General features: G+C 41.8%; 2 protein-coding genes across 2 annotated transcripts; one reads left to right on the plus strand and one right to left on the minus strand.

Moving 5' to 3' along the window:
* Positions 1–1,787: 1,787 nt before the first annotated feature.
* LOC144521819 (uncharacterized) lies at positions 1,788–8,620 on the plus strand. The gene is made up of 2 exons (XM_078256441.1): positions 1,788–1,897; positions 4,496–8,620. The coding sequence occupies exons 1-2, from the start codon at positions 1,829–1,831 to the stop codon at positions 5,765–5,767; spliced, it is 1,341 nt and encodes a 446-aa protein (XP_078112567.1). The 5' UTR covers positions 1,788–1,828; the 3' UTR covers positions 5,768–8,620.
* An 834-nt stretch (positions 8,621–9,454) lies between these two features.
* tmed6 (transmembrane p24 trafficking protein 6) lies at positions 9,455–14,436 on the minus strand. Its single transcript, XM_078256442.1, has 4 exons — positions 14,218–14,436; positions 13,231–13,357; positions 10,314–10,489; positions 9,455–9,801 (listed from the first exon to the last, which is right to left on the minus strand). Exons 1-4 carry the CDS (start codon positions 14,428–14,430, stop codon positions 9,568–9,570), a joined length of 750 nt encoding a protein of 249 aa, XP_078112568.1. The 5' UTR covers positions 14,431–14,436; the 3' UTR covers positions 9,455–9,567.
* Between the last annotated feature and the right edge of the window lie 85 nt (positions 14,437–14,521).

Here is a 14,521-nt window from a genome sequence, read left to right on the forward strand (position 1 = left end):
TTCTGAGTAACAGTAACTAAGTTATATCAGTACTTAGTTTATTCCTCTCTCTCCCTTAAATCATCTCCCCTCAGATTGATCTGGTGACCCTTTGGTGACCCTAGGTTTGGAATCACTGGACTGAACGAGCTAAGTGAATATAAAGAAGTTAAAACATACTCCAGCTACAACAGTTAAAAATGCTCTATGTCTATAATGATCTGTCTGTCTGTCTGTCTCTCTGTCTGTCTGTCTGTCTGCCCACTTGCTTAGCTTTGGGGTTTCCAGTAATCTTCCCAGTAAACAGTGCAGTGCAGTTTACCGGTATATGTATGGGTGAGGTAATTAGATGTACCACACCAATAGGCATACCTATCAGATTTCGTCATGAGTCATTTTGTACCCACCACTTCTTTTGAAAACCTCGAGCTCAATTTAGTTGAAAAAAAATAAAGTTCATAATATAAGAGGGTTACCCACATATAAGTTGGGTTATTCATTTAGCCGATAATAAGATACCGGCACTTACTGTACATGTCTGCTTGGCTTTAAAAAAAAAGCTCTGATGTCCTGTCCACTTCTTTTTGACATGCTGCAGAGGTATATTTCTCTTTTTCTCTATCTGTCCATCGCACTTCTTTTTTTTAAAGAATGTCGTGAGTATAGATGTCCCCTCTGCGGCACCGTAGTTGAGCTGATGTAAATGAGCTGACAGCTTGGCATGGACAGGGAACGAGGCATCGTATGATCATATCCAGATCATATCTATAGGCTACCTACTCTTTGTCTGGGATGAGCCGAGGTATCATAGACGAGCAAGTCATTTTAGCCTGCATACAGTATAAAGCACCATACCAGGTTGCTAGTGCCATGGACTATAACATATCAAAGTGATAACCTGTACAACAAATGGATGTTGTTGTACACAGCATGGATCTGCAGACCACTGACACAAAGGTAAAACGTGATATGTTTATTACTTAAGATTTGCTGGTATTGTGGCTAGGTCTGGGATCGGCTGTTTTAACTCTTCTCTTGCAATTAATGTTAGCCTTAGCCACCAACTTACTTAGTTAGGGTTTGCGTTCGTACAGTAAGCATTGGTATAGTGGAGATGATCGTGGAGTAGTCAGTATCTTGTTTAATTATTACTTGAATCTATTGCTGAATTCGGGAATAGTTGTGATGATGATGATGATGATGATGATGATGATGATGATGATGGGGATTGCATGCTTTCAAGTTTTAGTCAGAATGCGTGATGTAGATTGGATGGATGCATATTGTTGTGAATTGAGAACAGTCAGCTCATGGTGTGATATAGCGATCATCTTTAAGCGGAATTTGTAATTCAGAACTTGCAGAAGTTGTGTTGTGTAGATATGGTCAATTGTACTGGGAATTAAATCAAAATATTAGCAAAAGGCATAGCCACACATTTGCCCGCTGAACTTCAACACATAGCCTATGGTAGGTCAGGCCTGTTTTCCTTTCGTAGCTCCTCTGTCTGAGTCTGATGTCACGTCATGTCACATTGTCAACATGGTACATGGATACATGAAGCAGAACATAGTGGGTCATATGTCTAATGCTTTTTGAAAACTAAAGGCTTTCTTCTTCATAAAACGTGTCAGACATCATCACATTTTTATATACATTTTTATTCATTACATTAGTAAGCTACAGGACAGCGTCTTTCAAAACATGACCTGTGCAAAAGAGAAAAAAATCCAGCACTTCTGAAAATGCACTTCTGAATGTGCCTCTGTCCCTGAGCACATTTCAAACCAAACTGACGCCCATGAGCACACCCAGATTTTCATTGGCAATATGCCAAACATGTTAAAGCATGATAAGAACACTTTGTCACTTTGTCTCTGACTTGCACACTTGGATTCAGACAGGCAGCGGCCAACAGGTAAAGAATCTTTTAAGGATTTTGAGGATTTTAAAGTGAACTCTGCTTCTTTCTGAGATCTTACATCATTACTGCTGTCCTGGGAAACTCTCTAAATGTTTCATGGGCTGAAATAAACTGTCCACTTTTAATCGTTGTGGCAATTAATACATTTATCGAGTCTGGTGTCAGGTAATTAATATTTGCCCTTGACCATTTGAAAATCAGACTGCTCTCTCTTAAACGATAAAAGATGTCTGTCATTTCCCAGAACTGACAGTGAATCATTTCTGGTAAATCACAGAGATCGGTTCCTCCTGAATGCACTTGACTCGACTTAGTAAACGTACATAAGAGGAAACTAGACAAAGTACATTTACTCAAGTACTGTACTTTAAGTACATATTTGAGGTAGTTGTTGACAATACAGATCTTATTCTACTTTATACGTATACATATTTCATAGGGAGGTATTGTGCTTATTAGGTTTATAAAATATGATGCATTGTGATACATGAATCATTCCACATCGTGTGCACATTACCTTCAAAGATAGGTATTCAAAACCTTCGGTTGCTCGAAGCAGCCAAAATAAAATCAGGTATTGCAGGTTTAAGTGTTGTTGTCATTGCTCTGAGCAACCACACCCGCAGCTTAAAGTCAGGCTGAGTGAAGCTGTTTGGTATGAAGAAAACGCGCAAATACTACTCAGAAATAACAAGGCAAAAACAAAACAACTTTGCGTCACGGATGTCACTAGCTTAGCCCCCAGGCTATCTGGTCTTAGGTGTGAACACCGCGGCAACCATAAAGCTAACTTTATACATCCATGGGTGTTCCGGGCGTGAGGTGCGCCCGCGCTAAAATGACGTCCCCACAGCTGTTGTTTCCAGTGCGAATGTTTTTCCACACTCTCCAGCAAAATGCTTCTTCTTTTCCCAGTGTGGTGTCTCTGTCTGACCACATACTTAAGGCTGTTTGACCCCTTGTGGTCTGTATATAAAGAATCATGCAGATGTTTGTAGAGGCGAACATGCTTTTCCCAGCCGACCGTGTTGAACTGAAAGCGCGGCGTGCGCAGTGGGCGCGTACCAGAGATGGGGACTCGAGTCTGAGACTCGGACTCGAGTCGCACTTAAGTCCCACAAACAGCTGACTTCAGACTTGACTCGGACTCGACCCAAAAGACTTCAGACTCGAGCTTCGAGACTCGTCAACAACGTTTTCATACAATTATTGCTTTTTAAATCTAAATGTATTCATGTATTTCTATTTTTTTTTATTGGCGCATATACGTTGGGGAAATGTATGACGAGCTGCATGTCCACTGCCCTTTGCCATAATGTGCAACATAACGCATGCGTTATGCCTTATGTGTGCGCACTCACACATAAAAATGCATTGACGATGGCGACACCAAGTCCTCCCAGAGTTGTGCCTTTTGTCATTAGTTTTGCTTTCAATAACTTGGTAAACAGTGGCAGTAAGCTAACAGCTACATGCAAGGTGTGTGGCACCAAGATAAATGATGCCGGATCAACAACGTCGAACTTCATCAGGCATCTCAAAACGCACCCAGGCAGGTCGGTCACTCACACGCTAAGAAAGTGAAACGTTACATTTAGCATATATCGTCACAGGTAACAAGCTAACCATCGCATGTTGTTCTGTAACTGGTGTGGCGCTGCCACTATTCTCTTGGTTTCCACTTCGACATTAGACTTGAGACTTGACTTGAACTTGCCCCTCAAAGACTGGACTCAAGCTCAAAGACTTGAGACTTGACTTGGACTTCCAAAAAATGACTTGTGAACATCTCTGGCACGTACTTACAAAAATTCAGAGGTGCACGACCACGTGCCCTAACAGCTTGAGGAGGCCTCTCTTCTTCTTTCCCCCTTCCGCCTGCTCCACCAACTGAGCCATCCGGGTGCCCGAGGAGCCCTCGCTTAATACATCCATGGCTGGAAACGACAGCAGTGGTGACGTCATTTTATGGCGCGCGCACCTCGCACCAGGAACACAGTGGCTTTGATAAATTAAGCTTTAGCCTGTCTCTAAAAGTCTGCCATTTTGACTAGGTGACATAAAACAGACACACTACACCATGACACAAACAGATGAATGGTGAAAGAAGACGTAGTATCACTGTGCAAGTAGTGAGTGATACAGATTGGACCGTAAAAATAACAAATAAAAATCACATTTTTTTTAGTTTAGTTTTATTATTGTTTTGGGGGGGGGGCTTAGGAACCTTTTAGGATAGCTTCAGCCCCCCTAAAATAGGCCTAACGACGTCCCGACCGTGCGTTCAATCTGAATGCACCTTAGGAAAAAGGAGTTTTTCTCAAGATCGATCAAATAGAAACAGATTGAGTCAGTTTAAATAACCCAGCCGGCCCAGTTGCAAAACATCAGGTAAGATGGCTCCACCCCCACATACCTGCCCGCAACCTGCACAGGAAAATACACCCAGACAGACTCAGAGGCTGTCAAACACTCCAGACTTAGTTCATTTTTAATTCACTAATTCCCTAGAGCTAAAGTCAGTTCAATTTGTGCAATTTGCATTTGTGTTAATTTCAGTTTCAGTTTCAGACTGTCTCTCTGTCTCTACAGCTAAACATGGATCTTATCAGGAGAGCCACGGGACCGTACACATCCGTTGAAGATTCTGTCTTGAACCTGTGTTTTACAATCTTCCGCACTGTTGAGAAAGTGAAGGTCAACAGGGAGCGCTGCCACCAAATCTCAGACAGAGTCAAATCACTGGAGAGACTGGTTCTCACCATCAAACAAAAAGGGCCGGGCCAAAATTCTGCCATGGTGGAGGCTACTCTGAGGGAACTCTGCATCACTCTGGACTCTGTTGCTACAGAAATGGAGAAATTATCCCAAGCCAATGCTCTTATGAACGCCCTGAAGTCCAAAAGCCAAGAAGACAAGTTCTGGAAGATGGACAGAACTCTCACTGATATCCTCCATGTCCTGTCTGGGACTCTAAACATCGAGCAGGGCAACGCATTGTACAGAACCCCTCTGCCTCCCCGCAGCCCCATGGCCCCAGCGCCCATACATAACCCCAGACCCATGCCCCCCGTAAAAAAGAGTATCCCCCCAGCGGCCTTACCCCCCATAACAAAGTGTAGCCCCCCAACCTTCATGAATAACCCCAGCCCAGTGCCCACTGTGGACATGTGTGACCCCCCAGGATATACCCCCAGCTCCATGCCCTCCACAACCATGTGTAACCCCCCAGAGTATACCCCCAGCCCCATGGCCCCGACAGTCATGTGTAACCCACCAGCTCCCATGATTAACCCCAGCCCCATGCCCTCCACAACCATGTGTAACCCCCCAGAGTATAACCCCAGCCCCATGCCCCCTGCGACCATTGGTGACCCCCCAGCGTATACCCCCAGCCCCATGGCCTCCACGAACACGTGTAACCCACCAGCTGCCATGATTAACCCCAGCCCCATAGCCCCCACGGAAACATGTAGCCCCTCAGCGACCACGTATTACGCCAGCCCCATGGCCCCGACAGTCATGTGTAACCCACCAGCTCCCATGATTAACCCCAGCCCCATGGCCCCCACAGTCATGTGTAACCCACCAGCGACCACGTATTATGCCAGCCCCATGGCCCCCACCGTCATGTGTAACCCCCCAGCGACCACGTATTACACTAGCCCCATGGCCCCCATGGTCATGTGTAGCCCCCAGGCGACCACGTATTACACCAGCCCCATGGCCCCCACGGTCACGTGTAACCCCCCAGCTCCCATGCCTAGCTATAGGCCACTGGTCATGGGCACCATAGCCCCAAGGCTTTTTTCACCAAAAGCTACTGTAATATCTTTAAAAACAAACTTTGGTTACTCCTCCTAAAACGTTGACAGAAATAACACAAGGCAAAAAAAAAAGAAATCACTCTGCGTTCGCCTAAACAAAACATAATTTTTGTTAAAGATTTATGACTAGGACAACTTTACACACCGTGCTGAGCTGCATCTCAAAACTAATCTTCAGTAATACAAAAAGGCATCCTTGGTGGGCGCCGTGGTGGCTCAGTTGGTAGAACGTGCGCCCATATATAGAGGTTTACTCAACGCAGCGGCTGCAGGTTTGACTCCGACCTGATCATTCGCCCTCCCTCTCCCTTTTCATGTCTTCAGCTGTCCTATAAAAATAAAGGCCTAAAATGCCCCCAAAAAATACTGATGGACGAAGGACACGCCCTTCGTGCGCAAGTCCAAACAATGTTTTTAAAATGTCTCTCTACTCAAAAAGCCAAACTTCATTTTAGACGTCCATTATATACGTATCTGCTCTTTTATTCATATATTACACTACTGTTGTTAGCCTAAGACTTTGGTGAACTCATTCCAAGCACCAAAACAGTTCGCCCCCATGAGTAAATGTTTGTTTTCACAAGAGATTTGATTTTTTTTTTTTTTAAAAGGACGGCTTTAGGCCCAAATGACCTCTTAACCCTTTGCTCCAGGACTTTGAGCCTCGCTATACAGAAAGCTGAGTTGCTCTGACATTTAGATATAAAGTGTATGGGTATCAGGTTATATGTAAATACCCTTTAAACTGAAGATAAGAGGGTTAACAACGTTACGTGTAATTCATTTTAAAGGGTCAATACATTGTAGAAACTCCAGTATGGTGATAGCTATCAACTTACAAAACTGTTCATTCATGCTCCTGGGGAAATGTTTCTTTCTGAACTCTGAATATAAAAGAGAATAACCTGCAAGTTTACAAGGGTGTTAGTTGTTTTTCTGTTTGTATTCAATATACAGTATTTACCATTTATTATTATCATTTTATTATTTCTGTGAGAAGCACTTTATTACCTTTCGTGCTATATAAACACATATTTAAATGTACAATATGTCATTTTCACTGTATCCATGTCAGATTCTCTTTAGAGAGTTGAGCCCCCCCTAAAGGTCTGATCCTAGAATCGCCCCTGGTGTGAAGAAATTCAGCACAACACGGCGTCCGGCCAGACTAGGACGCCTGGTGCGATATGGTCTTTTTCCCCAACGAATCATTAAAACTTTCTGTTACTGCCATTAGCATCATTATGAAGCGGCGCTGGAGTTTGTGCTGGCTGGGTTCGGATTGCTGTAAGTTAATAATATTGTCTGGCTGTTGGCTAACTGTGGCTGCGTTGTGTCTCCGGGGCTGTTGTCTGCTCTCATCCCGAATGAAGTCCCTTGGCGGCGGGGAGTGAGGCAGAAAAACCGGGATGGGATAGCTGGCTAAATTAGCATTAGATTAGTCGTCTATCTATACAGCTAACGTTTACGGGCGAACGTTAACGTTAGCTGGCGAACATAATCGTGGGTTAGCCCAGTGCTGTTAACCGTGGTCCAAACAATTATACTTAAAATAACTTACATGACCTGGAAGCTGCCCAGTACAACCACAGTCTGACTTGCTGGCCACTGAGCAGCTCCACTGGAGCATTTGGGGTTAAGGGCCTTGCTCAAGGGTACTGCAGTGGTGGTGATGAGGAGGGACAAGATTGTTATCCTGTCAGTGGATTGAACCGGCGACCTACCGGTCACAAGCTCACGTCTCTAACCTTTAGGCCACCACTGCACCAATTACACTTAAAATAACTTCATGAGTGTGTTGAACGATGTTGTAATCTTGTAACGTTACCCACCAAGCATTAGCATGAGCTACTTGTCAACATAGCACATAACGTTAAACTGGATCGATCGATATTGAAACGTATCAATAAATGAGATCTCTGCTGTATTACTGTGTTGTAAGTGGCATGTAATTAATGACAAAATGATGCTGTGTGGCAGAAAGCAAGATGTATTACAGTTACTGAGTATTATTCTTTCTGTGACATTGTATGATTTACAATTACTCTCGAACGTGTCATCCAGGTTTCCGTGTTTTGACAGAAGTTAGAGTAACCAGAGGGTTCCAGAAGTTTTTATGACGCCACTGACAGGCGACTAAAGGAAACGTCCCGTGTCATTGAAATCAAAATAACAGATGTTTCTGGGTTTGAACGTTGTTGGAAACATTTGGGATAGTTTAAGTACACAACTCAACCAAATATATAACATAGGTATTGTCGTTTTTAAATGTTTTAATGCAGAAATGTTACGTATTGTACCTTTAAAGCAGGGGTGTCAAACTCAACTTCTCAGGAGGGCCACACTGGAAAAGGAGAATCACATCAAGGGCCAGACATGTAGAGTTTATTTTCATGCTTTTATTTCGAAAAAGTCAAATATCTTTGACTATATTATTCCATATAGTCTTCTCACTTACAGTTTGGGCGACATAAAGTCCTAAAAAAGGCAGCAAATAGCTCCTTAGAAATCTTAGAATTTAACAAATCAAGCAAAACAAAGATTACATTTTAAAAGTCGACTCACAGCGACCCGTTTCCCAGCTTTAAATTTCGAAAACTCTGCTTCTGTGGAAATGTCCGGGAGTCTCAAAGTCGGCAAATCTACCAAAATCTGCTCTACGTGTGGTGTAGTTGCCACTTTTGTTTTGGTGAGTTTGACACCTGTGCTTTAAAGGATTGAAGGATTTAAAGCAATTTAAATGGTCTTGTGTGTAAAAAAAATGCTAATTAATTTTGTCATTGTCGTGAGTCAGACGTGATAACTCATGAACTGTATGTATGGAAAATATCTTCTTGTTAAAACATGTTACAGAGATGTTTTTGATTAAAGGAGCGATCAGTAACTTCAATACTTGATTCATTTTTGACCTCGGGTAACATCTGTGATAAAATATGCTTAACTTAAGTTCACTTCTAACAATAACTTTGTCTTCAAGTATTCTTTTTTTCTTATTTTAATGATGTGCCACAGCTAATTATGCTCATATTCTCTTTTCTTACAGATTATTTACTACAGGAAGTCTGTCATTTTGACACACTTTTCTTCAGACTCATAGCTCCGTCTCAGTACATTAGCCCAAATAACACAGCTGGTATTATTGATATAGATTAAAGGATAAAAAAATAAAATAAAAAATAGGACCGGACGCGCTCAACTCCCTTTTCTATTTTGCAACCTTTAAAGGCTAGGTGCTGAATCCCAAAAAATGAATAAACATCAATAAAAGGTTACTGGGACAGCACTCCAAATAAATAGTTTATTGCCAAGGAATTGTCTGCACACGCTGAGGAAGGGCGCTGCCCGAAACATTCGTTGTGTGGCAATAAACTATTTAATCAGAATGCTATTTAAAAGTCAGTATTATACGGCAATGAGGAAAAAGATCAGGGTTTGTATTAAAACACTCCCAAGGAACACGCATTTCCCGGGTGAAAGTCTTTAGTTTTCCCCGGGAAGCGAACTCCGCTCTCAGGCTTGAAAGTCCTGTGCGTTAACCCCCACCCATCACCCTGACCACCTCCCTATGTGGCCTGCCGGGTTCTTATACAGCAGTAGTCAATGTGGTGCAAAAAGAAACGTGGAAATCATACGAATAAGAGTGCGTACGGTTCATGAGAACAGGCTGGAGCGGGACATGGCAGGATATAAACCTGACTACAGCTGCAGAAAACCTCACATCATCTTCTTGTAGTGAAGTTTATTAATGCTGCGTGAAGAAATACAAGTAGGCGAACACAAAAACCAGAAAGAAAGTACAGATCATTCACACAGCTCTGTTGTGCAGCTCTGATTGTGTCAGCAGCGAGGCTTCTCCTCCTCGCCGCTTGTCTTGGTGATGAAGAGTCTTTTGAGGAAGAGGAGCTGCAGGTACCCGCAGGTGACGATGAGGAGGCTGAGAGCTATCGACCACCAGGTGATGTACTGCGAGTTGGACAGCAGCAGGAAGTGGTCGGCGCTGCCCCTCATGCGGCCGAAGTTGTAGTAGCGAAACATGTGGAAGACGTAGTTCTCCACTTTGTGAGTCACATCCTGCAACGACAGAAAATACCACGTAGTATTACTGCTACCGTCATTACCATTACAAATACTGCTGCCAGTACTACTCAACTACCAGTATTTCTACTGATATTTGTACTACTACACTCACTACTACTGCTATATTTGCCGTACTGCTACTGTTTAAATAATTGTACACTTACAGATAATAAATAGCACAAGAATAAGTACCACCTTATAGGTATATATATATATATATATACCAATTTTGCTTGGATATAAAAGAGATTCTCAGAGAAGTTATGTTAATTGTACAAGCAAGAAGGTAATAAAATGCAGTTATTGTTTACATCAACATCTGACCCGCAAAGAGTTTGTGTTTAAATACTTTTTAAATAACAGGACTTACATGACAGATGCAACAGGTGAAAAGGCACATATGGATTTTATTAAAACATCAGATCACTCAAACAAAGGCTGATTTTGAATTGGAGAATAATAACCCAGCCCTGTTACCTTCACTACAACGACTGCTAGTAGTGTACCTCTATGACGCTCAGTGTGTTGTTCAGGTCTTTGCTGACTTCCTCTTTCTTCTTCCTCTCTTCATCCTTGCGCTTGGCAGGGTCTTGGTAGCCGTCGTAGTAAACGCCGAAGCTGAGGAAGACCTGCATGGTGCCAAAGCGGTTGTGGAAGTTGCTGAAACACATCTGATAGAAACCTGGAGATGCACATAACGAGAGAAACAGAAAACACAGTGTTTATATATAGGGGGTGACAGTTATTGATCTGACTTATTTATTTTATTGATGAGACGGATGGACAGGTCATGACAGACAGAGCACTTTTTAGCATCCAGGGATGGCCAGTCAGGGACGTCACTAGGATTGAAAGACAGGGGGGGGGCTTAGCCCCCAGGGTATTTGTAACTTGCGTTTGCAAAATCTTTGCGCTCACATCTTTCGTTACTGTATTAGAGCTACACTTACAGTATCTCACAAAAGTGAGTACACCCCTCACATTTTAGTAAATATTTCATTATATCTTTTAATGGGACAACACTGAAGAAATTACACTTTGCTACAATGTAAAGTATTAAGTGTACAGCTTGTATAACAGTGTAAATGTGCTGTCCCCTCAAAATAACTCAACACACAGCCATTAATGTCTAAACCGCTGGCAACTAAAGTGAGTACACCCCTATGTTAGATTCCCATAGAGGCAGGCAGACTTTTATTTTGAAAGGCCAGTTATTTCATGGATCCAGGATACTATGATCCTGATAAAGTTCCCTTGTCCCCCCCATCATCACATACCCTTCACCATACCCCCACATCATCACATACCCTTCACCATACCCCCCCATCATCACATACCCTTCACCATACCCCCACATCATCACATACCCTTCACCATACCTAGAGGTTGGCATGGGGTACTTTCCATGAAATCATCTCTCAATGCAAATCAAACCAGCTGTTAGGCTAACTGAAATAACACAATGTTAATCTCTAGGTATGGTGAAGGGTATGTGATGATGTGGGGACCAAGGGAACATTTTCAGGATGCATAGTATCCTGGATCCATGAAATAACTGGCCTTTCAAAATAAAAGTCTGCCTGCCTCTATGGGAATTTAACATAGGGGTGTACTCACTTTTGTTGACATTAATGGCTGTGTTGAGTTATTTTGAGGGGACAGCACATTTACACTGTTATACAAGCTGTACACTTAATACTTTACATTGTAGCAAAGTGTAATTTCTTCAGTGTCCCATTAAAAGATATAATGAAATATTCACTAAAATGTGAGGGGTGTACTCACTTTTGTGAGATACTGTATGTCAACCACCAGTCAAGAAACAAATATGTTAACAAGTCAAAAGTGACAGACATATCCTCTTCTTCCATTTCTACTCTGCTCCTTCTGTCTTATCCTTTAAGATAAAACAAAACCCTGATGCTAATTCCATGACTTCAAAATGCAAATTGGTCACATCAAACAACATCCAAAATGTCCCAAAACAGACAAACAGAGGCCAGACAGCTAATAAGTTGGTAAGTTAAACAAATATGACAAATAGCAGAACAAGAAAAAAGAAAAAAAATAGGCATCACTGCATACTTTATCATGTAAGATATTAATACAGATCCTATTTAAAGTGGCTACTGTCTAAATACAATTACCTGATGGCGGAAGGAATAAAAGATTTGGAGTAATGATTACTTTATATACTGTATGTAGGATTGCTTTCATTTTATTTTCACATGTGTATCTTTGAGCATATGCTCATCTTTAGCCAAGCCAACATTTAGGCAACATCTACATATTTATTTAATTTATCACAGCCAATGAATGCAGAAAGTTAAATTGGTTAGAATATAGCTAGCATATATAATGAAATAATTTAGTTTAGGCTATGCCTTAGTGCCTAGACCTGCCAACAAATGCTTATTGTTAGAAGAAAACCAAACAATCCTTAGACCTATAGACCATTACTGACCTCAATCACACCGCTCCCTCAGAACCAACTGCCCTGCCAATCTCCTGCTTCTCTTTCTCTCTGCTGAAATATCTTCCAATATCCATCTCATCTGCTCAATGAATTGAAGGATACAACGGTAATAGCATTAACAGGGACCCTATGACTTTAGTTTTCAGTGAGAGATATTGTTTTAGAATATGCCTACTATAGAGATAGATTATTGGCAATGAATAAAGAGTTGTGATTAGCTTGCTAAGTTAACCATTTCTTGTATTTCCCTCGTTCACTCTAGCTAGACTATAGTTTTCCATAGCAAACCAAAATATCCCCTTTCCTTTACCTCAAGAAAACGTAGCAAAAGGTATGCAGGTCATTAAAAACAACTTATAATTCCACTCTGTATCACTACGTGTAATCAGCCTTCCTTTCACCATTAACGTGTGTATCAGTGTGTGTATGTGTGGGGGGGGGGGAGGGTGCATAGCGAGTTCAGACCAAAGAGTAGCGACGAGACGAGATGAATCCCCCAGTTACTCGCAACGCGCCGGTCTGCAACGCTCTGAAAGCTGCCAGTTCACACCAATGCAACGAGACGGTGCGGTGCATCATCTTGATAGCACGACGACTCTCTACTTCTGTCTAACTTCCGACTTTTCGGCTATTTTTTTGTAGCTATATATATATCATTTGTCTAAATATCAAATGAGGATAAAGCGAATTGTTATTGTTGTTGTTATTATTATTTAGGGGGGCTTAGGAACATTTTGGGGTAGCTTCAGCCCCCCTAAAATAGGCCTAATGACGTCCCTGTGGCCAGTTTTAGCTTAGTTGTTTTCAATGAGTGTTTTTTCTGCTCTATGCATCTCACGTTTTTGAGTTGAAAAAAAAAAAAATAATCAAAAGGGCACTTGCTTTTCAGATTGTAAATGGGATGTTTTTGTCTTTAATTTCATTTGCTTGTTTACAGACAGACTGACCTGTTTCCTTGGCCTCAAAGTTGATCTGACCCTTGGCATCATCAACAGTCGACACTATGAGACTGCTGGGAGCGTTGACGGTGACAGACAGGTGTCTGTCATGGCCGATTCCTGTCACCCACTGGACCTACAGACAGACATACAGACAAGAGTTCAAAATGTGGTTACATTTTTACGCTTGGTTGAGAGGGATGTGTATCGATTAAAAAAAACAAATGTAGACAGATCTTAGTGAATAAATGATGGCGTAAATTAAGCATGAAGAGCAGAAAACATTTCCATAATGTCTTTTTGCATGATTTTTCATCGTTTGAGCTTTGACTGGAGCTCTTTTAGTGACCTCCACAAGCTGTTTATCTTTTAAAACAGTCATGAATGGGAACGCACATTATTGTAACATTTCCTTTTGCACATTTTCTGGAAATTTGGTCAAAGGTTTGGGACTAAATTTGGATGGAAACTTGACTATTGATTATAGTGACTGCATGAGTTTGTATCTAATGCCACCATATGGCAAAGATTGCTAATAGTGCAAAAAAGGAAATTGCCATTAAATGTGGTGAAAACACAACTTTGCACATACAGTAAGATATCTTATATCATGATTTGTTAAAAAAAACATTTGTGCTCCCAAACTGATGAACCATTTGAATTTCAGTCACCCTATGACCTTTCCATTTGGTGCCTCTCAATGTCCAAATTACATTTTCTTATGTCTCCAAGAGAGCTGTAAGAATACAAACAAACTGTTCTGCCAAAGCTGGAACAGTTGACAGATTTCATTTAAAGGATTTTCAGTATTTTTTTGTTTTGTCTGTGCTCTGCTAATTGACTTAAAAGTACGAAAACATTTTGAAATTTATATTTAAACTCAGAGAAATACTTAAGATTTGAAACCACGTTTCAAATCGCCATCATTTTTCTTACAAATCAAAAAATGATCTCATGTCAAGGGAAACGTGTCGAGGCCTTGGTGGTTCTTCTTACCATGAAGCTCAGGTAGAATCTCTCTCCGTGGTGAGCAAAGTGCCAGAAACACTCGAGCCCTGCAGCAGGAAGCACCACAGAGAAGTCGTACTGGTCGGAGCCCCAGAACAGCTGCTGGTCCGTTATGTTGGGGTGGGGGTTTGTCAGGGGCCCGCCGTGAACCGGACCCCAAAACCCAAAGACAAGAAATAAGCAGGAAATCCTAAACAACATGTCTGAACACACAGAGCTCTTCTCTTAATGAAAAGGTGTAGGTAGAGTCTGTGTGCAGAGATCAGAAATGATTAACTTGCACCAACACGTT

The sequence above is a fragment of the Sander vitreus genome, chromosome 8 (genome assembly GCF_031162955.1).
Source record: "Sander vitreus isolate 19-12246 chromosome 8, sanVit1, whole genome shotgun sequence".
Taxonomy (NCBI): domain Eukaryota; kingdom Metazoa; phylum Chordata; class Actinopteri; order Perciformes; family Percidae; genus Sander; species Sander vitreus.